This window comes from Odontesthes bonariensis, chromosome 21, assembly GCF_027942865.1.
Source record: "Odontesthes bonariensis isolate fOdoBon6 chromosome 21, fOdoBon6.hap1, whole genome shotgun sequence".
Classification (NCBI taxonomy): Eukaryota; Metazoa; Chordata; class Actinopteri; order Atheriniformes; family Atherinopsidae; genus Odontesthes; species Odontesthes bonariensis.
In genome coordinates, this window is record NC_134526.1 from 13,625,824 (window position 1) to 13,652,530 (window position 26,707).

Here is a 26,707-nt window from a genome sequence, read left to right on the forward strand (position 1 = left end):
GTGGTGTTGGTAGGTCCTCTGCGCCAGCGTCATACAGTTGACACAATACTGCTTGTTGTCAAACGGAATCCAGTTTAGCTTAAGTTCACGCATGTTTCTCGTTAACACTCTCTTGGTTGAATGTGGCGTTGATTTAGTTTTTTTTTAACAAAGATGTATGTTTCGCAGTAATTTGCACCAAATAATTTGATAGCCATATTTGCTAGCATTAGCTGGCTCAGTGGCGCAGAACTTGGAATAAGAAACGTGCCATCTACTGCAGATAATTTCTTTGGAAAAAACTCTGAACAGAATGGCCTTGACGGACTCTGAGAATGGATTTTCTGGTAGGGAAGAGGGAGAGACAGAGGCCATTGTCGAAACTTGTGTCATGGGCGCTTTTAGAGAGAAAAGCGAGATCAGCTCCCTCATCTCTAGCCTCTCCGAGATCCACGGGGACCTGGCGGAAAGCGAGTCTACGACCCAGAGGTTCTTAGGTGGGGCAGCCAAAGTGAACCATTTAAAACATATTGGGTTTGTTGGTTCAATGCATTTGCATTTCATCACAGTTTACTCTTTTGTTCTCATAGTGATCATGAACCAATATCAAGAGCAGCCTCATCTGCTGGATCCACATCTAGGTACACTGCAAGTATAACCCTTAAAAAGTGCAAAGTCAATGCAGAGTCACTTGGACATGTATTGCACACATTCACTCGTTGTTTATCCATTTCCATTAGAATGGATGCTGAATATGATGTTGGACTTGGTGAAGAGTGAAAAATCTCCACCATCATTGGTTCACTTGAGCTTCAAGTTTCTGTACATCATCTGTAAGGTCAGTAAAAAAAACGGTAGCTTTGTCTGCTGTGTCAGTGAAAAAACCTGCATAGCTGCAGCCTGCAGGCCTCAATCACTCATTTCTCTCACCCATTACTCAGGCCTTACATTTGTTGTATTTATATCTCTGTTTCTGGTAGGTCAGAGGATATAAAATCTTCATGCAGCTTTTTCCTCACGAGGTGTCCAATGTTCAGCCAGTTCTGGAGCTGCTATCCAGCCAGGATCCAAAAGACTCGGAGGTGAGTGCGTGTAAAGGCTTTACTTATCAGTTAAAGTAATAATCATCCAGGATTTTTCCTGCAATTACGCACAGGGTTGTCATATAAATAACTGTGTTGAACAATTATCAATGTTCATTGAAATGCAGAGAATTGAATACTAGGATGGCCTAGAGTCAATGAGGTGGTGACATTTCAAAACAGAGAGATTTAGCTATTGAAGACTTAATTCAGCTGTTTTATTACAATTGAATGTCACAACGCTGAAGTTTGTTAAAAAAACGATCACATTTAAATGGTGAGGGATCCTGTGATAGAAATGTAATGATTTATACAGGTTTATTACTCATTTTTGAATTTGGATCAGAGTGTTTAATGTTAAAGCTTAATGCTGCTGTTTTTTCCGTGCGTTTATTTCAGACTTGGGAAACTCGCTACATGTTATTATTGTGGCTGTCAATGACCTGCCTCATACCTTTTGATCTTTCTCGTCTGGATGGCCATCTGGAGTCAGAGAGCGGTAAGGCCAGAGAGCCCACCATGGACCGTATCCTAGCGATTGCGAAGGTGAGGGTCGTTTATATGTTGTAATTCCGTGATGCTGATTTGCGATAGTCTGTGTGTCTGTCAATCTTGATTGGCCGCTGTTATTCTGTCATAGATATGACTAAGCCTGTCCCAGTTGTCACACAGTAACTAAATGTCAATAACTCATCATCATTTTTCCATGGTTGCCTTAGTTGTTTCCCACCACTAATGGTCATCTCACACATCTGTTTTTTAAAGTTGTTTTTCACTATTAATCACTGATGAGCCTTTATTAAAGGGGAACTCCGGGGCATTTGAAGCGTGTTTCCATTGCTAGAGGTTGTCAAATAATGCTAGTATGACACAGAGAGATGCGTATCTGCGCTCCCTGTGTGGAGATTGCTCTGTCCGCACAGCATGTCATGCGAGGCTAATACGTGGTGGCTAAGGGGCAAGCGCTAACCCTTCCACGTAAAACAACAACTTGCACACTGCAGAAACGTCACACCACTTTATAACCCATCCGACAATAAAGTCACAAGCCTTACCATCAAAACCATATGCATGGTTCTCACATTACTGGCATGGGGACGTTACAAAACAACTTTATAAACAGCATGTAACTCACCGGCTGGTTGTAGGCTCGCGCATGTGAAAGCCCAAAAGAGTCGATGGAGAATAATCCCATATACAAAACAATTATATTCTCTAGAAAAACTGCGTTCAAGTATTTAAAACATTACAACAATATTACTGGGCATGTATTGTTGTAATGTTTTAAATACTTGAACGCAGTTTTTCTAGAGAATATAATTGTTTTGTATATGGGATTATCCTCCATCGACTCTTTTGGGCTTTCACATGCGCGAGCCTACAACCAGCCGGTGAGTTACATGCTGTTTATAAAGTTGTTTTGTAACGTCCCCATGCCAGTAATGTGAGAACCATGCATATGGTTTTGATGGTAAGGCTTGTGACTTTATTGTCGGATGGGTTATAAAGTGGTGTGACGTTTCTGCAGTGTGCAAGTTGTTGTTTTACGTGGAAGGGTTAGCGCTTGCCCCTTAGCCACCACGTATTAGCCTCGCATGACATGCTGTGCGGACAGAGCAATCTCCACACAGGGAGCGCAGATACGCACCTCTCTGTGTCATACTAGCATTATTTGACAACCTCTAGCAATGGAAACACGCTTTAAATGCCCCGGAGTTCCCCTTTAACAGGAACCTGTCGGTTAACATGTGGAGAAAGTTTCTGTTTTATCGTTGTACTGTTTTACGCCATGTTTATTATCAAGTATGGTGTAATTTGTGAAAATGCATTTTATTTTTTCCAGTCTTATCTAGTCGTAAGTGACACTCCCAGGGATGCTGCATCGGTGCTGGTATCAAAGTAAGTGTCTGAACACCACACAGGAAATCAGTTGTAATATGTGAATTAATGGAAGAATCTTTACAGTCTTTAACATTTGTACAGCTAACAGCAACTTGTAACTCATTGACATTGAAAAACATGAATAGCGTGCAAACTATTAGTAGTCGAACCCCGAGCAGGGAGCTAGTGGATGTAGACTGGATGATCCAGCTAAGATGTCTGATCTGTGGCTGTCTCTATCCCAGAAGAGGGAGATGGTACGGTATTTTTCAGGTGGGGAAGTAGATGACTGTGTTAGTTTTTAAAAGAAAAGGCTAACATAAATGAGTTTAGTATCTGTTTGAAGTTAAGATCTTTGTAGAAAAAGCAGAAGCTGTGGAGTTGGTATATGGTATTTGAGGCCTTTTTATCAGAGATGTTAGATATCTGGTTACAGTCACTCTTGCATGTACTGGTCACCTCAGTTTTCCACTATGTATGCATTGTGCCTATTCCTGAGGATATGCACAACTGACACTGCAAACAAACTCAGGATATGTGAGATAACCATCATAAACATACACACTTGTAATTAAAAGCAAGTATATTCCTGGCCTAAGTCTTAACAAAAACGTTGTTCCCCTTTTCATTGTTTATTATAGCTACCGATATTTTGAAAAAAAAAAAAATCTTTCTCATAACTGCCATATCATTATTATCGCTCATATTGTTGCGGGTACAGCAGTTGCATTCCCAGATTAGAGGACTTCATGGGCATGTTTACATGACACCAGAAAGAATAAAACGGCTTATGTGCTTGTCTGTGTAGATCTCAGTCCAGCTAAAAACGGATGCAATCACATTTCTCAAAACTGGACGAACACACCAAGATAATGGGGTTAAGGATCAGCTCATTGCGTATACACTCAACTAGACACAATGTGCTCCAAAGTGCCATCTTTTAAATATATTTAAAAATATGTATTCTATATTTCTTTCGCCAGACGCTAAACACATCAGAAAATTGAAACTGAGACTACGTGTTAACTGTTGCACTGCTCTGTTAAAATCCTGATGATAATACTGCACTGTCATATGACAAAATCATTATTCAAGAAACTCAGGCTAAATGCACATGAACATGAGCATTAAAAAAAACAAAAAATCCCAAAATAATACAAGGTATTTCCCTCCTCCATCCCTTAAAAGAAAAAAGGTGGAGAAAAAAAACATATCTTATCCGCATAGCACCTTCTATAGATCCATCTATATAGATCTGCAAAAAAGTTCCACGGTGACAATTAACTACTTATACACAAGGTTCAAGTGGTAATACATGCCTCACTATTGTCCAAACCACTTTTAATGACCAACTAAAGGTGTCACAAGTTAAGTAAACTTTTCTAACAGCGCCGACAGGTGATCGTCTTCCCAGACAAAGTAGCTCTACAACTACTTTATTCTCAAAGTTGTGCCCACGACTAGAGGTCTACTCGAGCCATGATGAAAACCTACTGGCGTTTCCCCAGCCAGCTCAACAAAGGGGGATTTGGTGCATATTTTCAGACCAAGGTGTAACTGCACTCTCTTTCAAAACAAAAACCCCCAAAACATACAAAAGATTATCCAAAACACAGTGCATTAGGTAGATGCAAGTAAATGCATAGAAAATTTTTATCAAAGTACTCGTGTTTGTTTTGTAGAGGGCCTTAAAGATAAAGTTAGAAGTGGTAGAATGTCTTGAACGTTTTCTCACACAGTCCACGGCATCGCGGCGTTGGACATGGCTCAGCCAATAACTTGATTCCCCTCCCGCACATATATACTGGGACAGCGGTGGCTGTCCGGTTAACTGGCCAAGTCAGACCGTAACCGTGCTGAGCGATGTTCAACCCTCGTGGGTAATGTTAAAAGCGTCCATGTTGACAAAATGTTGTTTTTCTATTATCTGGATTTAAACAGCAAAGTTCTCTAAGGGATTAAATCAGTCATCCTTTCAAACTGAAACCGAAAACATCCTTCATATTTTACTGCTGTAAATGTAAGAGTAAGAGTTGTGACATTGATAATAACATGGTGTGATGTTTTTGAATGAATCAATGCTTTAGTATCAAATATGTTTGTAGATATGAAAAGTGAATGTGACCTTTGTGTCTATAGACATTTTTTTAATTAAAAGACACTGTAGAGACTTTATTATAGATGTAAATAGAAACGAGGAAGATGAAGTTCTCCACCTGTAATTAGTTTTGTTTGCCAGCAGAGGGCAAGATTGCTCCTGGAGAGTCTTGGCATCAGCATTTCTTTTTTTCTTCTAAAACATTTTATGACTTGCTCTGTGTGATCGTACAGGTTTATGACCCGCCCCGATGTTAAAAAGAAACGCCTTGGAGAGTTTCTGGACTGGAGTCTCACCACTATATCTCAGGCCAGTGGGCAGACGATGAAAGACATCATGGCGCTGAACGGTGCTCTGCAGTCTCTGGTAAATATTCACACCTGTGGTATAGCCTGAACGTCTGTCCACGTGGGTGTTTGAAGACAGTGTAATCTGTGTGCAGTGTCTTATTAAACCTGCAGCAGGTAATTTACAAGAGCTGACATGACTGGTCTGTTTCACACAAAACCCTGTGTGGTTTGAGCAGGTGTGTAATGCACCTGCTGCCTGTTTGGGATCTGTTTCTTCAAGTCACCGACGTCAGTTTAATCCACTGCTACAAGCTAAACGGTTTCTCAGCAGCTTGGAGGGGCCTTGCTTTCAATTAAATCCCATTCTTTATCTTGTGCGTTCCCACATTACATCACCACTGAAGGAGGACAATTTGAAAACACATTGATTTGTGATCTAAGATAATTTTATTCATACCTTCAGCAAGTACATTATAGTCATTGGCACATAAACTGGCATGACATGCTTAAAAAGCGTTGCTTTGTACTTTATGTCTCTGTAATAAAGCATGGAGCCCAGTTGTTGCTTTAGGCGTTCAAAACTGGCTGCGTGTGTTCATTCACCAGCATCATTCATTGCATTGAAGGGCTTGGACGAACCAGGATTGAAGGAATAACTTAAGTTGACAGGAAATTTGCAACAGTGAATATGGTTGTTATGGGTGTTATCTCAGCTTGTAAGTAAAGTAATTACATTTTCAAAACGTGTGATATTTTCCCAAATTCCACTGCTGTCGATGTGTCCTCTGCAGTATCTGAGGTGTCTTAAACGTTATGTTTTGTACATGTCTGATAGGCGAAGCTTTTCAAACATGGAAAACGAGATGACCTCTTACAGTACGGTAAGGTCCTCTTTTCTGTGTTATGTCCATGGTAAATTAGGAATTTAAGAGTTGTCTCTCCAATGAGGATTAATAAAGACTGAATAGTATTTCTTTGACCTTGTATTTTCTTTGGGTCAGGCCTAAATATGGAACATTGTATGTAGTCAGTCAAGTATAAAGGTAATCTTAACCATTGCAGTGTGGATGCTGTTTTGATAATTATGTCTGTGTGTTGGATGTTTCCCAGTTCCAACGGTTCTGCAGTGCCTGGAGCAGAAACATCTGTCAGAGAGCAGCGAGGCCATGGTCCGAAAACTCGGTGTTAAACTGATCCAGAGACTCGGCCTCACCTTCCTGAAGCCGCGTTTGGCTGCTTGGAGGTCAGACATAATACTAGTCAATTTCATATAATTGATCATAGAAAGAAAAGGCAAAACATTTGATCATACTTGGTGAGATGTGACTGGATGAAACAGGAGCACAGAACTGAGGGTTTTAAAAAGTTAACGTTCATATTTTCAGGTACCAGAGGGGCAGCCGCTCTCTGACAGCAAACCTCTCCATGTCCCAGCCTTCTACAACCAGTGCTGCTCTGACTCCTGAGATGGAGACCCGGGAACAGGAGGAGGACTATGACATTCCCGAGGAAGTCGAGGCTGTTATTGGTCAGTTTCTGCCTCCACTCAGATTGACACATCTGCTTTTACAATGCTACTGCAAAAGAAAATCAAATTTCCGTTTTATTTCTCAGAGCATTTGCTTGTTGGACTGAAAGATAAGGAAACAATTGTGCGCTGGTCTGCAGCAAAAGGGTAAATATGCAAAGCTGATGCGTTGATGAGGAGTGCTTCTTGTTCCTACTTGTTTTTGTTTTTCTGTAAAAAGCAACTGCTTATAGAGAACATGTGTGAACATTCATGTGTTTTGTTAAAACCCTTCAGCATTGGGAGGGTAACTGGGAGGCTTCCCAAGGAGCTGGCAGATGAGGTGGTTGGATCAGTTCTGGACTGCTTCAGGTAGATACATGCTCGGGATATACTCGCTCTATTCATCAGCCACACCATGACATTTATTATTTCATATATGCATTTTTTTTCCTCCCCTAAAAGGCAACTACGAGGAAATGGTTTTCAAGCAATATTCTATTGATATGTTTTGACTCGTGATGCGTATGTGTTGCTTTTCAAGTTTTCAGGAAACAGACAATGCTTGGCATGGTGGCTGCCTGGCACTGGCAGAACTGGGAAGGAGGGGACTGCTGCTGCCTTCGAGACTAACTGATGGTATGTGCCATGAAATAGGATTTAAATCGGTATTGTTAAATACAAGGACTATTTGACTATCTATTTTCATTAGAAAACTTCATAGATATTTACATTTCTGCATCTTCCTTATGCAACTTTTTTGGAGAATGCAATCGTGTTCCTCTTTAAATAAGACCCCATTTCAACGATAATTCTTTGCATTAAACAAGACTTCCTTTCTTTATTTATATATTCATTTATTTACATATAATCTCGTAGCAAAGATGTTGACATGTCACATCAAGATCTGCTGGAAAAAAACAACTTTCTGTAAGAAATTAAGACAGTGAAAAGTCTTTTGATTACTGAGGCTTTCAGTGGAGAACACTATGCATTGCAATTGTCAGAGTTACGTAACTAGCAGAAACGAGGCCTCTTCCTCAGGGCCCGCACTGGTGCCTTTGCTCTCTTGTTTGGTCTATGGCATTTTCTCTCAACCTGCCCATTGTTTGGTCTTTTCACGCCTCTAGCCTTAGCCCTGGTATGTAGCTTGGCATTCTTCTGAGAAGCAGGACTTGGAGTGTTTGCAGAACTTTTTGTGGGCTGGCAGATAGCATTGAAGTCACATGAAGGGGATGTTGAGCTTGCAGTGGCAAGCTGGCAGAGGGCCAGAGCTGCAGTCTGCCTCTGGTCACACGGTTCTTCATCCAGATCTCCAGCAGGTCTTTGTGGAAGATCCTGTGAAGTGCTCAGGGCAGAGCTCTGAACGGGGCTGCAGTGAGAGGCTCGAAGGCTGAGGTTCAGAGGTACCTCAATGCTCTTTGAATCTAATGGGTCTGAGCCCCTCAGTCTGTTTTCAGGTTTTTCTTCCTGGTCCTGGTTTTTTGTTGAGAGGTTGAGGGGTGCCAGGTCGTCTGAATCGTCCTTCTGGTCTTGTTCTGACTTGGTTTTGGAACATGGCTCAGAAGCAGACACAAAGGTATATCTGCTGCTCTTGGCTGACCTGAAAGCAACGGGCCAAAACAGAAAGTTAATGACAAAATACAGCAATTTCAATCATTAAACATTCTTTCTAATTGGAAAAAAACCCACTAAACTTGATCATTTGACTTACCCTCCATCCAGATGCTGAGTTCTTAACTGCATCAAGGTTTCTGCAGACTCGTCTTTCCTGAAATCTTTTTCCATGAGTTCCACGGCTGTAGTTGTTTGTCCAAGCTGGAGGACGCTGTGCGACACACCCATGTTGGTGTACTGTGAAGCCCCTGCATCTCTCTGGATGATGTTCGCTTGACTTGGTCTGTCAGGGGACCCTGAAGCTGAGCAGCCCTCTTTAGGGCTCAGACTTGTTGCCTTGTCTCCACTTTGGTCGGGACGGCTCTCCTCTTGTGTAGAGCTGGGTGGGTTGCTCTGAGTGTGACGTGAATGCATGTATAAGTCATAATCCTTATGGCCAAGATTTGGTCCATAGAAATCCCAAGGAATATATTTGGGTCCTGCAATTGGCAAGGGCAGCTCATGGGGTCTGTATAGATTGTAATGCAGAGGGGGTCCTGAGTGAAGAGTATGGCAATATCTGTATGAGTAAGGGGAAAAGGGGGATGCATGAGGTGGGGCAATTGGTTGTGTTACCACAGGTCTCTGGAGATCCAGAAACTCTGCCTGGAAAGAAGAAGAGTTTGGCTCATTCACTTGGGGATGTCCTGCAAGGTAGAATGGTTGATACAGGGGACGTTCAGGCAAAAGAAAAGGAGTGTATTCAGGAACCACAAGAGGAGGGAATGGCTTTAAGGGAATGGTTGATGAACTCCTGCCCCATGGATAGCTCGGCTGGTTGATCGTTTGCGAATCCTCTGTGTGCCGAACAGCTGACTTCAGGGCCTCTGCTCCGTCACGGTTGGGTGTGACAGGGGAGAAAGCAGATGGGCGCGGCAGATCTGGAACCTCATTGCTCTCAATGCTCTCGGTGTCTCTGAGTGTACTCGATTGAGTCACACTCTGTCTGTCCTTATCATCCGGACTGTCACATCTTTCATCTACCTCTTCTGTGTCATCTTGGCTCGTGGTTTTGTTCTCTTCAACGCCTTCTTTTTCAGGATTTGTGTTCTGAGCTGATGGGAGGAGGTTTGTGCAATCCTTAGATTTTACAAGGGGTCCCTTTGCTACAGCCTTGATCTGTCGGGCTGTTTGCCCATTTTTCTGTGACATTAGGGAGATGGAGTTTTTACACAAGTTGTATTTCATGTGGTTGAAGAGATGGGACTTTTCATTGCAGGTGAAAGGACACTGGAAACACTGGTACTTGAAGGGCTTGCCTGGTGGTCGGGGAATATAGTGTGGCCTTTTTGGCTTGCGCTCCTGAACAGTGTCCATCTTGACTCGAAAGAATGTTTTTTCTGAAAGAAGAATGATGCACAGATGAGGAATTGGTAATGCTCAATATTTTCTTGAGGTACCTCTTTGCTGAAGATAAAGTCTGTGAATGCGACCCCAAATGATTTAGAAGCAAACTTTGAATTATTGCAAGGTGTTCACTTGATTATCTTTAAGTTGTTGCACAAGTAATGAGCCTAAAGGGTTGTTTGACCGGTTCAGGTGCAGAGTTGTTGTCACTGGGAGGTTTAACTCGGAGTGTTTCTTTAGCTGCCTGGCGAGGAAAATCTCTGGCTGCCCAAAACACTGCACCCTCGGGCTAATGTATTTCTCCAATTCTTACTTTACACAGTGGGTAGGGTAGCAAGCAGAGAAGTAGCTGAAAAATGTACATGCATGTTTGTATGTACACAGTCCAGTCATAGTTCGGTTCGGTTTGGTAATTGATCACAGCCAACGTGTATCCGCTTGTGGTGCTTGTACACATGCAAGTCCGTTTTGATATCGCTTTGATAATCTGTCCAATGAAGTTTGGGGGCAGCCAAGGCAGATAGACTATTCACTTAGTTGCACAGACCTGGAGGGCATGCAGAGACTTGCTTTCTCTCACAGCCGTACTAAACTCCGTGCTGTCGGCGTGGGAACCCCGAGCCACCTGCTTCCCATGACTACACCTGCAGGATACATTCATCCCTTGATGAGCTCATCGGCTCAGGAGATCGAGAAATATCGTCAATTCTGCCCGTTACTGTTGAAATGTAATAATTGAAAGAAACCACTTTTTAGATACTACAGAGTGGCATCTGAAAAGCTTCGTGTTCGCCTTTTGAAATGAAGCGCTGCCTAAAGCTGCGAGTTGAGTGTTGCACTGAGGAACCTGCTTGTCGTGCACTGTCGCAAGAAGTTGTCACTCAAGTTTCAACTGAAATAGCACGCAGACACTCCCTTCTAAAGAACTAAAAGTCTTTTGAAAACCCTCCCTTAATATGTTCTCACTGTAAATGGAAACCAGTCAGAATCTTATCTTTTTTTAAATAAATAAATGCTAAAAATAAATCTAACCAATCTGATATTTTAAGCTCAGGTGAGTTATTTTTTTCCAAAACCAATATTTGAATGCAAAGACAATTTAAAGGATTACTATTTTATATACACAGATATGTTAAACTTGTTTACAAGGGCATGCACACAACCAGGTATTTTCCTCAGCATCACTCATAGCAGCCTGAACGAGGACTAATTACGATCTATAGGTAACAGGTGCACACATGTCAGCCTATGCCCCCCACTAAATCCTACAGATACGTTAACAACAGATCACTGATCAATATCACAGTAAGACTTGGATGGAGTTCTGCCTAAAAGTAAGTTGAAGCTATTGCTGCTTCCTTGTAAATAATAAAAAAAGATTAAATAAGAAATAGATGAATAGATAAAATCTTACCTCCTCCACTTGAAGCAACAGTGTGTTCTTCCTCGTATTCGTCCCACAGAGAACTGACCGACAGCGGACGACCGTATCTGGTCAAGACGCCTGCGTCCGTGTGCTCGAAGAGTGCGTTTGTGAATGTGCACTGGTGAATGTGTGAGATATTGGTTGTGTGGTGAGGTTTCCTCTCTAAGGTGTTGTCTCACCAGGTGGGTGTGGCCTCAGCCCCAACAGCAGGGCCCTCGGGCAACAATGATGTACCTGATATTAGTCAAGCCTCAAGCGATGATTTAAATGAGGGGAGGAGGGCAGTTGGGAGATCTAACTCTTTCTTCATCTTTCTGGCTCCATTTCCTTCTTGTCAAAATGGCCATACAGGCTCATTTCTACTCTTCCCTTATATATTGAACTGACTAGATCCACATGACATTTGCATAAACTGCTTATTTCATCGATGTGCTGTTAGGCTAGATTTGCTTGGATTTTAACAGTAAGATTACATCAATCTGAGTTTGTAGGATCAGTATATGTTGGGGAAAAAAAAAAAGAAAATTGGATATAATTTGTTCATACGGTGAACAGACCTCTTAATTTAGTAAAAATGTAGGGCAATAGATTCCATGAATTTGTAATATATTCTATCTGCTTACCATAAACATTGCACACACTATATGTAAGATATACTTCTAACATAAAGCGCTTGTCTAAATTGTTGTGTTTACTTTCAGTTGTGCCCCTTATTATCAAGTCCCTGACCTATGAGGAAAAGAGGGGAGCATGCAGCGTTGGATCCAATGTGCGGGACTCTGCTTGCTACGTGTGCTGGTCTTTTGCCAGGGCTTATGAACCCAAGGAACTCCAGCCTTTTGTCACCCAGCTTTCGAGGTAACCTCTGCATTCGTTTTCCCCCTTATGGTACAAAACCTCACCTACAGTTTTTTTTTTTTTACAGCAGCTGTACATCAAGAGGGTGTTTCTGCCTTTCCAGTGGCAATCACATTTTTTTTTATCTTGAGCTGGTGTTGCCCAAACAATTTTTTTTTTGTCACTTTTTTTTGGTTGCTTATCGTACAAACATCTGCAGCTCATCCAGAACGCTGCTGCTGGAGTTTTAACCCGGACTAAGAGATCTGAACACATCACACCAGTTTTAAAATCTTTACGCTGGCTTCCAGTCAGTCACAGAATAGATTCTAAAAGCCTGCTGATGGTTTACAAATCCCAGAACGGTTTAGGCCCAAAATACATGTGTGATATGTTCAGAGAATATAAACCCAGCAGAGCTCTTAGATCCAAGGACTCGGGTCAGCTGGTCCAGTCCAGAGTCCAGACTGAACATGGAGAAGCAGCATTTAGCTGTTATGCTGCAAACAGTGGAGATTAAACTTTCACCAAATGTAGACATTTTTAAATCCAGGTTAAAAACATTTATTTTCTCATGTGTCTATGCATGAAATCTGCACGATATCTTTTAACTTATTTAGACTGTTGCTTGTTTTTAATCATTTTAATAATTTTATTTCTTTCTCTTTATATTATTCTATGTATTTTTAATGCTTCTTCCACTCCCCGCTGCAATGCTTTTATTTTATGTAAAGCACTTGCTATTCAAATAAATTTGACTTTACTTGACAAGCAATAATATCTCACCGCTGTGGAACAAATAAAGGTTTATCTTATCTTCCCCTCCCGTCTTCCGGTTTGGGAAAATCCAGGTTGGTCTAAAAAGATGGCCAATGTGCCTTATTTATTTTTCCTTTTTATCGGCTTTCATTTTAGCGGACGGTCGTTTGCATATGTTTACAATAACGCCCCCTTTCAGATTTGCATGAAAAAGGCTTTATTGGCACACTGCACTAAGTGTGGTCGGAGGACCTTGTTAGGAGTTTCTTTTATTTTCAGACTCCTGTTTTTCATTGGGAATGTGCTCCAGTTTGTCGTTGTGCTGAAGGTTCCACTTTCATCACCGTTTGTAATCTTTATGTGTGATCTGTCCCACAGCGAGAAACAGCCTCCATTACACACACACACTGATATGAAATATTTCTGAAGATCTCGACTTTATTTCTTTATTTTGTCACTGACCACGACTGATATCCATTCCTTAGCTGCTTAGAAAAAAAAGACATCTATAATCAAGAGATGGAAAGATAATGAGAGATTTTTTTTTAATTTTTTTTATTATTATTTTTTATGGCAGCTCATTGTGAATGACCTAATATTCAATAAAAGCTAAGAAGCTGCAGAGTTTGCCAGTTAGCTGTTATTCACAGCCTCAAACCCGTTTCTGTGCTAACATGCATGTCCCTACATAACCAGTATTTGGCATCAACTGCTCGACTTTGCATATAGTCACGGTGTCATTAGAGATTGCCAATGAGTGATGCAGTCATCTGTTAAATGCAACCAACATGGAAATAAAAACATTGGTTTTGTTGCATTTGTTCTTCATCATTACACTTTACCTGTATGTTAAACAGATGGCTTTTTACTTTGATTCAACAGTGTTTAATTTATTGAATTAAAACGTTACAATGTCCAAATTGGTGCGATTGCTCTCAAGACTTAAACAGAAAAGTGACAGGAGGTGTACTGTACATGTTCAGGGATGCCACAGAAATAGTTGTTTGAGTGGCATAAAGAAGTTTTGTGTCAGTTTTTTTTGTGCTTCAGGCCAATAAACAGCTTTTATGTGGACTTGTTGTCAGATTGTTACAAGGCTGTAGAGATAGGACTACAGTTTTTTCCTTCAGTCTACAGGCTACAAAAGCAAAATGACTAAGAGGCCCTTGTTCTAAAAACAAAGGGCTCAAGGACTAAGGAGTAACATCTTAGAACTTGCACATCTATTCTGCAACCAGGGCAGAGAGCTGTACCATCATCCTGTGACGTAAACTCGCTCTTTGTGAACAGTAACGGTTTGTCTCATCTTTGATCTCTTTTTCTTCTTGGCGTGCAAGTATGGACCTGTGGCCTCTGACTGCGCAGACTAGCTCTGCAGCGTCGGTGTTAACACCCCTGAAAATGATCATCAGGGCCTGGGACAACACCCTCCCTTTCCCTAGTTTACAGGAATGCCAGGTTTCGCCTGCTGCTGTAGGTTTCGGTCACCGTTTCACAGCAGTGCTGGGACAAGCTGGTTCCTGCTCTACTCATGATGACATTTACAGAAAGTTCAGTTTTGTGACTCTGGGACTTGTCATATCTCTGCTAAGTTGCATGAGTAAACTGTGTACTTATAGACTAGCATTGGAAAGTATAATATCAAAATATCCTTTTCAGTAAATCCTAGAGTACAGTCGATATTGTTTTAGTTTCCAGGCCCTCTGGGCAAAGGGCAGTTAGTTAAGCTAAACTGGGACAGTTGGTAAATCTCTATGTCTGGTACAGGGGAGGAAAGCAAACAAGGCCAACAGCAGTTTTGTCTCAGGCTGTCAGTTTGATGTATATGTAGGATGCCCACCCTGAAAAAACTGCCATTCTCACGCCCACTCCTCCTGAGACGTGCAGGGGCAGTGCAATGTGGAGAGATGTTTAGGTCAAAATGTGAGTGAGTGCAAGTTCATGTATTGCTGGGATTTATGGTTAATCTTGCTATGATAGTGTTTCCCATCTGTCCTGTGAACCTGCAGCTAAAATCAGTTGCGTGGGAATGATCTCAACTTAAATAAAACACTTAAACGTCAAACAAAAAGCCCAAGACAACATATCAAATACTTCTACTCAATCATCCTGTGACCTTAAAGATGCACCTTTTCCTTTGCATTCGGAGGACAACTCTTTTGACAAGTTCTTTATTTGATGATTTATCTAATCTAATATATACTTGTTTTTGTCTCTGCAGCGCTTTGTTGATCACAGCTGTGTTCGATCGAGATACAAACTGCCGCAGAGCTGCATCTGTAAGTTCTCCCTTCCACATCTTACGATTGCTTTATAACTAACTGTATACGTTTACATGGGAGAAGTTAATTTTATGTCTCGTTTCGTCTCAGGCTGCCTTCCAAGAGAATGTCGGCAGACAGGTTTGTGACTGAAGTTTTGACTACCAAAATATCATGACTAACAGAATTACCCTGATTTGACGCTTATTTGTTGCCAGATATCGAGTTCATGTTCAAACCTGCCTTGTTAGTAAGAGCTTTTGAAGAAAACGGCCACCGAGTGTGGCTACAGGGCACTTGTAAACTCTCGATTTGCCAGTAGACCTTAAGCTATAACTGTTCAAATCTGTCATGGTAACAAAATCACTTTCCATCTCAAAAATTAAATGTGTTTTTCACTCATTAGGGGACATTTCCACATGGAATCGACATCTTAACAGAAGCAGACTATTATGCTGTAGGAAATCTCAAGAACTGCTATCTGAACATTAGGTAAGAAACTATGTATTTGTATTAGCAACTCTAAGAGGTTTTTCTATCAGTCACAAAATGTTCAAGTGAAGCAGCAACTTAGCAAATGGTTACAACATCCAAATGCTTACGATACCCATAACAGCAGCTTGACTGATTGAAAGGGGTGGCAGCTGATTGCATTGTCTTTTTTTTTTCTCCCGACAGTACAGATCTTGTTGTCATTGGTACAAAATATCTAAAAAAAAAACTTTATACCAATAAGAAAGAATACATTCAGGGCTGGGCATTGCTCTGTGTTGACATCACTGCTTGATTTCTTCTTATTAAAGATTCATCTAACTTTCATATTTAATATATTGATATTATGCAGGTTGATGCAGTCATTATTGCTTATATTACTGTATGCAATGTCGATGGCTAATATTTTGTTATGGTTTAACTTGCAGAGTCGGTCTCTTTCCACACAAGTTTGGCAGTCAGATCCATTAATAAAAGGCACAAAAAATGTCACCCTTGAAAAAAGTTTGTCACCACCTTAAACACAGGAAATGTGTATGCGGTGACAGTGGAGAGAGATGCTAGCCTTAGGGTATGACTGAATACTGAGATGCAGATACCAAGAGACCTAAGACAACTAGAATATTGTTCTTTCACTTTTGATTGAGGTAACAGAGACATGCAAAAAGATTTATATGTGTATAGTTTGAAAATGTTCTGTTTTTTCTCAAGTGTCTATATAGCAAGCTTCCCCGAGTACACCAAGTCCATGATAGACCATTTAATAGCCATGAAGATCAACCACTGGGATTGGTAAGTATATGTACTGTCTCATACGTCAGTCATAGTACCGCCTGATATTAAGTGATATATATTGTAAGGTTTTGCTTTTGTCTCTTTTTGTAAAATGTACTCATTTGTGTTTTGCAGTGTGATACGTGAGCTCGCCACTAAAGCTCTCCACAACTTGACGCCTCAAGCGCCCGATTACATGGCAACAACAAGTAAACAATGTCACCTTTCCTGTTCTTTAGCTTTCAGTCACATAGCACACAAGAGCTACTTCTTCGAAACCAAATGAAACATTTGATCGAAGGTTATGAGTAGATATGCAACCCCCTTTCTTCTTTGTTGGCTTCAGTTTTGCCACAGCTGCTGACCATGGCAGTTGGTATGGACCTTCATGTTCGCCATGGAGCCATCCTGGCATGTGGAGAGATCACACATGCTCTGTACAAAGTGGGCCTTCAGAGCAACAGGTAAACTCAAAGTACACAAGGAAATATGCCCTTGACCTAGTTAAGACCGGTAACATATTATTTCAACTTAGAAATGAACAGAAGTTGCTGGGGGTCGTGTAATTGACATCATTGTAAGACTTTAAAATTGTATAAATCACATATTAGCAGAAACTTAAGGAGCTGGATATTTTTACTAATGACACACCTGATTTCGGTTTTTACCAATTTTAAGCAACTGCACTCCTAGTTAATTAATATCTGTTGAATGAGATTTCTATTGTAATTGGTGTGATTTGTCTGACAGGGCTGTGGTGGACATAATTTCTCCAGAATGTGTGGATGCGTTAAAGAATATTCACCACGTGGTAAGTGTACCATAGGTTGCTAACACGACTTTTTGCCTGAATAAAGGGGTGTTCGGAATGCCTGCTGTTTCTGACTTATATTTGTTGACACATTGCAGCTAAACGACAGAAAACAATACAAGTAAGTTGAAATAATTGGCTTAATTTTGTGCTATTGGTGTTCATACGTGTACATATATATATATATGAGAGAGAGAGAGAGAAAAAAGCATATACCTCATGTAAACTATATGCTTTTTTTGCATAGGGGTTTTGGTGGATTGCTAATGAGACCAGCAAGTAAGTTTGAAGGCAAATATTAAATTAGCTGAGTTGATTTTATTAGAATGTTGAAAGAAATAGTATACAGTACACATCTGTTATTCCATGAAAAGTAATGCCGATTTATTTATTTTTTTGTACAGTTTGCAGTCTTGTAGAAAAGTTGTCCCTGTCCAAAATGCCTTTTAAGAACGACCCCATCATCAGTAAGCTAACGCTTCTAAACAGATGCTCTTATACTTTGATTTTTAATCTACATCAGAGCTGAAAGTATCTAATGCGTTTCAGCTGGCTGGCAGTGGGTGATCGACGACACCATCCAGACTCTTCATCTCTTTACCACTGGTGGGAGGGATGACATGATTGTAAGCTTAATTATTGTTTTCATATATTTTTGATCAAACTGAGGGTAAAAAGATCATGACTATGTTCTTTTTACATGCCAGCTAAATCCTAGTTGTACAGATACTGAGCAGTTATTCGTAACTTTCCAAAGCTTTGAAATATCTGTCGGTCTTTGTTTGGCTCTTGTTTGACTCCTTGCTCTTCCTCCTCCTGTGTCTGCAGGTTGCAGTTGTGTCAGCTTTATCTGCTTTGTGTGAGGAGTTCTACCAGGACGAGACTGGCCAGGTTGATTCACAAATGCAAGGTACAAGTTATTCTGTATGCAATAAATGTAAATTCAAAGGTCTGCATGCATGTTTAGTTTTCTTTTTTTTTTAACTGCTGTTTGTGTGCACATGCTTAGATATTCTAGTATCTCGGTACATTGAAGGGCTGAAGAGTCCACAGATGCTCACTCGCAGCGGATCTGCCCTCGCCCTTGGCGGTCTGCCAAAAGCAATGATTAATAACAACCTGAAGCAGGTTTGATTGCAGTGTGTTTGTACCTATTCAAGCTATATCTCACTGCCTCAACATATGTGCTTGAAGTGCTGTTTTTGTCTGTGTTAGATGTTTGAGGGCCTTCAGCAGATGTGCATTGTCAGCCAAAAGGAGGGAAATTTCACCGAGGCAAGGAGAGATGCAGTCAGATCAATTGCTCAGTGAGTTTTCCAACTCATTTCTAGTGTATTTCTATCTTTCATCTCTGTAATTTTATTTGATATATATCTGGTAGTGCAGGTCTGGATAGATGGAACAGGGACCTCTGTGCCTCGTCTTACCTGCTAGCTTAAACACATCGCTGTGTAAATGTAGTAATGCTAAAGTAAACAGACGACTCATAAGACCTGCAAGACCTGAATGTTATGTCCCTCCATTTATCTGATGATATTTTGGATCTTTCCTCGAAAGACTCATTTATATCAGCTTATGTGTCTTCCTTTTGAGTTCTGTTTTACCACGTGAACTTCTTTTCCATCAGAGTATGCATGAAGGCAGGTGTTTGTGCCCACGGCTCCCCTGACTCTGTCCTGTGCTCGGGGAACGTAGCCGAGGTGTATGATGTCCTGCTCAACAGTCTTAAAGACTATACAACAGACAGCAGAGGGGACGTAGGGGCCTGGTGAGTACTGAACTCAACTCTTGCTCACCTAAATACTTTTTGTAACATGCCTTTTTGATTTGCCTCAGGTTTTAGAAACGCTCGCCCAGCTCACCTCTGGTGCTTTCCTGACCCTCCACACAGGCACAGAACACACATGCTTCTCTCAGTAGCTTAAGGCCATGCTTATGGACTCGCCAGGAATGTCACCAGGCTTGTCACCTGTCGCCTATCATGGGATGGGCTGCCTCTTTCACATTGTCTAGTAATCTGTATCCCTCCTTCATTCTTTCTGTCTGTTTTCCTGCTTCTTTCCATTTTATACGTAACACACTTATCTCCAGCTTACATTTTCCACAAGCAGAGTGCTCTCTTTATTACAATATTCATTGCTCTTTGCCTAAAATGGTAGCTAGTAAGAAAGTTGTGCAAGCATCTTTTTCAGGGTGTGACTTTTCTGTGAAAGCCATTAACATTACCAGATTACTTCCTGCCACCACAACACTAATTTCCAGGGGAAACTGAAATACTTTATTCAAATTGGTGGCTAAATGTCTAATTGTCTGAATTTCAGATTTAAATAAATTATTCAGAGCATGATGTTGCTCGCCATCGAGCATGAGGTTGATTCTCACCCATCTCATTGCAAAAAATGAACTCTTCCTTCTCTTTGTCACTTTCACAGGGTAAGAGAGGCGGCAATGACCAGTCTGATGGAAGTGACCATGCTGGTGGCGAGCAGTGCTCCCGAGATCCTTTCGCCAGACCTGTACGTAGGAATCTGAAATTGTTTGGCTGCTGATTTTGACAGTAGAAAGTATTCTTCTGGCTTTTTTAGGATCAGCCAATTCCAAACCAACTGAAAAACAATGACTTATTTCGTGGACTGCGTCGTCTCTACTCAAAGCGCTGTGTTTGCAGGGTGAAGCCTATGATGTGCTGCCTGGCTCAACAGGCAGCAGAGAAGATTGACCGCTACAGAGCGCACGCTGGCAACGTCTTGCTGCGTCTCCTGCACAGCACTGAGCCTGCAGTACCTCACATACCCCACAGAGAGGAGCTGCTGATCATTTTACCTTTGTGAGTTAATCCAGGGTCTGACTCGCAGCATTAGAAAGTGTTTTCACAAGTTTTAACCAGGATTGTATCGCAGCCAGTTTTTCTTGTTTTGGCAAGTGGACATAATGTTGACGTGGTACACTTGTATATGCAGGACATTTTTGTTAAACTTTGACTCAATTTGCTATGTCTTTCAGTGAGACCACAACCAGTCTAAACTGGAATGCTCCATCTCAAGCTTTCAAGTACATCGCACAGCTGCTCGGATTGCCTGAGTATCAGTACCACACCCTGCTGGGGCTCTCTATGTCTGCAGGAGGGATCACAGAGTCCACAGTAGGTGGAGAAGTAGAATATTGTCAAATCACAGTAATATGATGCACAGCTGTGCAATAAATTCATGACAAAAATAACTGCAGACTCTAGAATCCAGGATACAGAGTTGCCACTAAATGCTCTGAAGGTTTCTTTTTTTTTTTTTTTACATCAGACCATTTGCACCTTTGCACTCACCAAACCCTGACCTTTTCTTTACTGCAGTTATGTATTTATCTTTTTAAAGAAAGGATTCTATCTCTTCAGGAGCACCCCAGAGGCTTACACAATCAATGTCATGGAGCACTGAAGCTCTTGGTTGCTCCAAGCTCCACTAAGGCATCATTTTCCCTTATTGTGACACTCAGCATTTCATCAGACTTCACTTTCACCCACAATATGGATTTAATTGAATTGACTGTAATTGTATTCACATTTCAAGCACCTGATAAGAAAAAAGGCTTTAAAATCGGGATTTAAAAAAAAGAAAACTAAAAATAATTGTATACATATTATATAGTTCTGTTATCTACATGGATGTTTTAGATTGCATTCCTTTTGGGAAATACAGAATCTCCAAAAAAGAACATTATTATTATTGAAATATAATAATATATAATTATGGAAATATTCAATAATATATTCTCAATGACAAGCTAGGAGGGATATCTGTACATACAGCATCGGTCCGTTTCATTATAGAAGTATGTTGTAGCGTCACACAATGAAGCTAACTTTGCTCTCTCGTGAAAAAGAAAGAACACCCTCTTCAATCTTTAAGTTCTACATATCAGGATATAATACAAGATCATCTGGTCTGGGTCTTGAAATGAAGTAAATACCCCCTTAGATGGTCAGCAACACATGGCATATTACACAGTGTCTTTATTTAACTGAAACTAAGCCAAAGTGCAGAGGCCATGCGGGAAGAAACTTAAGTGCATACCACAATTAAAGAGCTTGCCGAACCACCTTCCGCAGAAATAACTTTAAATAATTGTTATGTCTTTTAAGTTATCAGTCTCTCACATCAACGTGGAAGAATTTCGGCTCACTCTTCTTCACAATACTGCTCCAGTTCATGGAGGTTCGCTGACATTCCTTCAGAAATAGCTTTCTTTACTACAACACCTCAGTCAGGTTGAGGTGATTTGCGTGTGTGTTTGGGGTTATTTTCCCGTTGAATAAGCCAAACTTCCTCTGTCAGACAGATGGCCTCACATTTGACTCTAAAATACTTTGGTAGATGGATTAGTTTATGGTCAACTCAATGACAGCAAGGTGTCCAGATCCTGCTGCTGCAAAGCAGGCCCATATCATCCCCCCTCCACCACTGTGTTTGACAGCTGGTATGAGTATTTTGAGCTCACGTGCTGTGTTTGGTTTTCACCAAATGTGGCACTGCGCATTATGGCCAGACATCTCCACCCTGGTCGGGTGTGTCCAAAGGACATTGTTCAAACAGATGACTGTTTGAACAATGCGGCCACCTGCAGCCAGGTGATCTCATGTTTGTCAGCATTCATTAGTTGGCACCAGCAGGGGGAGCACTGTGATTGTTGTAGTCTTATTCCATAACCTCCCGCTGTCTGTGGAGCCCCTGACCTTCAGTGAGTTCTTAAAATCCCACACATCACGCTTAATTGTCCTTCTCCATCATCTCCATGCAGCTAAAAGGAGGGGTTCAAACTTCATGAGTTCCTTATGGAACTGGAAAACCAAACATTTCTCATGACTTAAATCTCCACTTTGGCTTATAATTACGCTTGCTATAGTCCATCTCTGGAGGTTCAGTTTGGGCTCATGACTGAGGCTGATCAAGTTCTACCTCCTACCTCAACAGGACCTAACCTGTTCCAGCCAGTCATTCAGAGGATTTAGCTTATTTTTAACCTTTAGTGTTTGCGTACGTAATAAAGAAAATATGTTTAAAGCCTGCAATAGCAACATCGAGGCCAATAAAGTTAAACATGTCTTCCAATGGTGGCTGTAAACACGCTCCCACAGAGACCATCTAGCTCTCGTCTTGTTTTCATCCTCTGCTCTTCTAACCTTTCTCTGCTACAGATACATCCTCAGAGACGAGAGGGACCGATATGTTTGTACAGGGTTGCATTAAGGAAACTGAGCCAAGGCTGCAGCGATTCATGGGCCAATATTAAGATTCTCACACCACAGGCACATATTCACACAGGCTAGAGAGAACCTGAGCACGAGTTAACTTTCCAGAAGTTGTTTCAACACCGATGGATCATGTAGCTCAGCTGAAGCCAGTCTACAGAAACTGCTTGAGTTCCACAAATAAAGAAAAACAAACACGTTTTTTAAAAACAAGCATTTCAACGGCTCTAAGTGTGATTTATTTGATTGACTCAATTTTCAACCTTTGAGACACAAAACAAATATTACACTTAAAACGAGAGGAAATAATCAGACCCAAAGTTTCTGAGTAATTTCATCAGCCGAACGTTTGGTTGCTTTGTTGTGTTGCTACGCTGCAAGGCTTGACACTTTGTGCAGCGTGATGATATCACTAGTTATGCTGCTTTTCTTTCGAAGGTCTCACCGAGTCATATTCATTTGCCAGTAAGCACGCAGCAATTTTGTTATTGCAGTCAAGGTTTTAGTTTTTGTGTGCCAGTTGCACTCACATTTTAGGATTGAGTGCAAGTGAAAGTAGACAATTAGCCAAAACCCCCAAATTATCGAGTTAAGCAGACGGATTTTGTTCCCTTTGGGAGAAACGGGTCATAAAGAAGGTCAAAAACCATTACGTCATCATATTTTGTCCAGAGAGTTTTTGATGATGCCCTCAGGTTGCTCTTATTGTGTATCCCTGAGGATAGTTAACCAATACTCTAAATTATTTTAATCCCTCTGCTATCAGACTATCGCACTTAGATGGTACTCATTTCAAATGACATTTATAAGGTTGACATGTTCATGATAACAAATGTAAAAAATTCTATTTCTGGTCTTTTTTGTGGATGTCATTGCTTATTTTATCAGGCCTTACTGCCTGTCGTTGATACAAATTAATTTGGGTGTTGTGTGATTGTGGATGCGCTAAGCTGAAAATGAATTGTCCTTATCGTTATGCATCAACTGCTGCTCTCTTCTGCTTCCATTCAGGTGCATTTTTCTTCCCAATCTCTGTTTGACTTTCTGAAAGGGATTCAGAATGATGGTGTTGCTATGGCACAGTTTGGAGATTCCTTACTGAGGATCTTCAGAAACAATCTCCACAATGACCGGTAAATGGCCGCGCTACCAAGTCTTACTTCTAGCATTTCCTTTCCTGTACCACATTTCAGACTTTTCTTCTTAAAGTTGCTCTTTAAAACCAGGTTTTTTTATGGGCAGCTTTTTCATTCTTTACCTTCACTTACATGTGTTGCCACAGTTTAGTGTAATTTCTACTCCCTTTTCTTTAGGGTGTCTGTTCCCTTACTTAAGATGCTCAATCAGATGCTTGCCAATGGCTCCTTTGAAATCTTCACCACACAACAAAAGTGAGTTTTGTGACAGGTTTGTTTAGGGAAAAAAAAAAAAAAAGTACATTTATACATATTCATATCTATAGGAGTTAAAGTTTTTCTGTCTGTATCTTCTAAGTCATCAGTTCTGTGTGGACCTTTTGGCCCTTTGCAAAGAGATCAAGAAGTCCAGAGATGTGTCCAAGCTGCGTGCCTGTATAGCTGTGTAAGTATCGTTCTCCTTGATAAATCTGTGCAACCTTTATAGCACTGAAGGAATGAAGCATTTATGCCGACTGCTCTGGCTTGTGTTTTCCCAGTTTTAGCGGGCTGGTCCAGTTCCAGGGTGAGGTGAGGAAGAAAGTTTTGTCCCAGCTGCTGTTGCTACTCTGCCACTCATTCCCTGTGGTAAGTTCACAAGATTACCCTACAAGAGTGTTTCGCTCCCAGACTGCTGGCCTGCTTTTGGCAACAAGAGTTTGTAGACTTAAAATGTGAGGCAGAGCTCTTAGTTTTCATGCCCCTCCATTTGGGTATGAAATTCTGATAGGCTCTGGGTTTTTAATACTAATCTTAAGACATACCTCTTTGAATAAGCTTATATTTAAATTACAGTTTGTGTGCTCCCTGTTTCAATGCGGTCTTTGGAATATTTAGGACCCTTTGTCTACTTTATCTTTGGCCTGCTCAGTTTGCCTGTAATGTGAAGATGTTTTCAGGCAGGCTGTGAATCTGTGAAAATGTCTTTTAACGACTAAATGATATGAAGGATTTTTATTTTTGAGTTCTTGGATGGATTATTATTAAATATGAAACCCAAATCAGTTTTGATTGTCGTTGTAATCCCATGACTTTTTTTTTTGCATTGTCAGCAAGTCAAAAATATTCCTCATCTTCCTTTGTTCACACATGCACAACCAGCCGCTTTCCGCTTAGTCATAGCCTTTGGGTTTCATTTAATTACTAAGAAAGGCTGACCTTTTATCATGCTGACAGTAGCCTTACAGAGCTGCTAGCCTGGCTGTAGACTCACCTTTCTTTTTACATTGTTTTGTGTAACAACTGCTTTGACAGAAAGCTGAACTTTTCCTCTCTTTCAACTCCAGATAAGAAAGACCACAGCCAGCCAGATGTATGAGATGCTTATAACATATGAGGATGTCATAGATCCAGAGGTGTTGGATGATGTCATGACCTTACTAAGTGATACTAATTGGTTAGTATCAACTTGATCAAACTGATGCATTTTTTTTTAAATATTAGAGGTAAAAACCAATCAGTATTTGCAGTATGTGAAATGTTTGCTTTATGTCTGTTCCAGGGAGAGCGACATTGCCACGGTGCGGACACATAGGAATCAGCTTTGTGATTGGTTAGGAATTTCAAGGCCACAACTTGTTGCCAAGGTAATAATTTAACTTTTTTAAATTCAACAGCCTTATGTTCGTACTGAATGAACCTTAATCACTCTGTTTAATCAACAGGGCCCTGCCCAGGCTTCATAATCACCAGCAGGTGATGTTTAAACCAGCAGGAACTGATCGCTTACATTCCTCAATCATTATAAACGCACTGTGAGTGCTACACGTCTGAAAATGTCCTGTGGCATGTCCATCTACCAGAAGAGTACTTGGCAACAATAGTAGTCTGTCAGTTAAAAACACAATAAATAAACAGAAAAACATCCCTTTGCCCACTTGTTTTGTCATCATTGTTACCAAGTTCTTGCACACCAAAAGAACATGGACATTTAAATTGTCAACCTTTTTTCCTTTCACTGCAGCTTCAAAACATTTCACAACCGGAACACGCCCGCATGATGCTTTTATTGAATAGTGCTGTTGTTCCATGCCCTAATCACAGTCAAAGAACACTAGGTTTCAGCAGAGCTGCAGGCACGAGCTAATATTTTTCATGAAATAGTAATAGCCTCGCTTTGATCACTCGATGAGTTTTCCATGTTTTGTAGTGAGTAAAATGTTGTTTCACGTGATTTGCAAATCATTGCAATCTGCAATCTACAATTGGAGTTGTATTATTCCATTTTATTGGTAGTAGTAGAGGAAGCGGAGTCTCAACATGTTGAGTTAGTGTTAATTATAATAACAAAGCCGAACTCACCAGGTTTCCATCAGTGGGAATTTTGCATCATAATATTTCACAATATCATGATGTAGAGCATGTCAGTGTTACTAAATAATACCAGCCACGACAATGTGTAAATTGATACATTAAATGTGACAATGTTTGTTTCATCATGATCTTGCTTAATAACTGCTGACATGTGGCTAACCCTCATACTATGCTCACGAACAAGGCCACATTCACTCCTACCCTCCCTGGGTGTAGTTGAATTTGACTGGGAAGTTCAATATTGCTGTGGCCCATAATTCGACTTTAATTAATTCCCAGCCACATGGAAATTCCTGTAGTTGCTAATGAAAGAAATGGTGTGTTCGTCTGAAGGCTGATTGACGGTAAAGCAAGCAGCTTTGCTACAGTGCTCAGGGTACAGAGGAATGCTTATAATTCTAAAAGGCTTACAGTTCGCCGGCAGTATCCATGGCGATTCTTCACATACAATGGTGGCCTTTTTTAGAGGAGTGCAGGGGGGAGGGGTTGCTCCCATTGACTGGGTTTGGTGTGATATTAGGAAAGACCTTACACTTTCCACTGTTCTGGTTATGAGATTTTGTGTTGTGCATTGCAGTTTGCCCAAGTTAGTCAGATATGTACATCTGAACTAATATAGAATATATATTTATTTACACTACACGTATACTGCTTTATGTGAATACATCTGATCATCCGTCTGAATTTTAAGTGTACAAACAGTACACACATTAACAGAGTAGCAGCATGGTAAACTTTGACCACAATATCTCTCGGATCACTGCAGCGTTTCCCTAA

The 26,707-nt window shown here is 40.8% G+C and overlaps 2 protein-coding genes across 2 annotated transcripts; one reads left to right on the forward strand and one right to left on the reverse strand.

Annotated features, from left to right (window-relative positions):
• tbcd (tubulin folding cofactor D) lies at positions 1-25,489 on the forward strand. The gene is made up of 39 exons (XM_075455067.1): positions 1-476; positions 570-620; positions 720-817; positions 960-1,061; positions 1,461-1,607; positions 2,905-2,960; positions 5,274-5,406; positions 6,166-6,211; positions 6,441-6,573; positions 6,716-6,858; positions 6,945-7,005; positions 7,135-7,209; positions 7,382-7,476; positions 11,968-12,124; positions 15,084-15,141; positions 15,235-15,264; positions 15,530-15,615; positions 16,327-16,407; positions 16,525-16,598; positions 16,736-16,853; positions 17,140-17,200; positions 17,299-17,321; positions 17,448-17,479; positions 17,605-17,667; positions 17,750-17,826; positions 18,029-18,110; positions 18,210-18,328; positions 18,416-18,507; positions 18,828-18,968; positions 19,633-19,716; positions 19,869-20,027; positions 20,204-20,342; positions 23,454-23,575; positions 23,756-23,833; positions 23,937-24,023; positions 24,118-24,205; positions 24,904-25,013; positions 25,119-25,203; positions 25,282-25,489. Exons 1-39 carry the CDS (start codon positions 293-295, stop codon positions 25,300-25,302), a joined length of 3,591 nt encoding a protein of 1,196 aa, XP_075311182.1. The 5' UTR covers positions 1-292; the 3' UTR covers positions 25,303-25,489.
• znf750 (zinc finger protein 750) lies at positions 7,661-11,420 on the reverse strand. Its single transcript, XM_075455068.1, has 3 exons — positions 11,255-11,420; positions 8,552-9,833; positions 7,661-8,440 (listed from the first exon to the last, which is right to left on the reverse strand). The coding sequence occupies exons 2-3, from the start codon at positions 9,808-9,810 to the stop codon at positions 7,855-7,857; spliced, it is 1,845 nt and encodes a 614-aa protein (XP_075311183.1). The 5' UTR covers positions 9,811-9,833; positions 11,255-11,420; the 3' UTR covers positions 7,661-7,854.
• Positions 25,490-26,707: the final 1,218 nt, after the last annotated feature.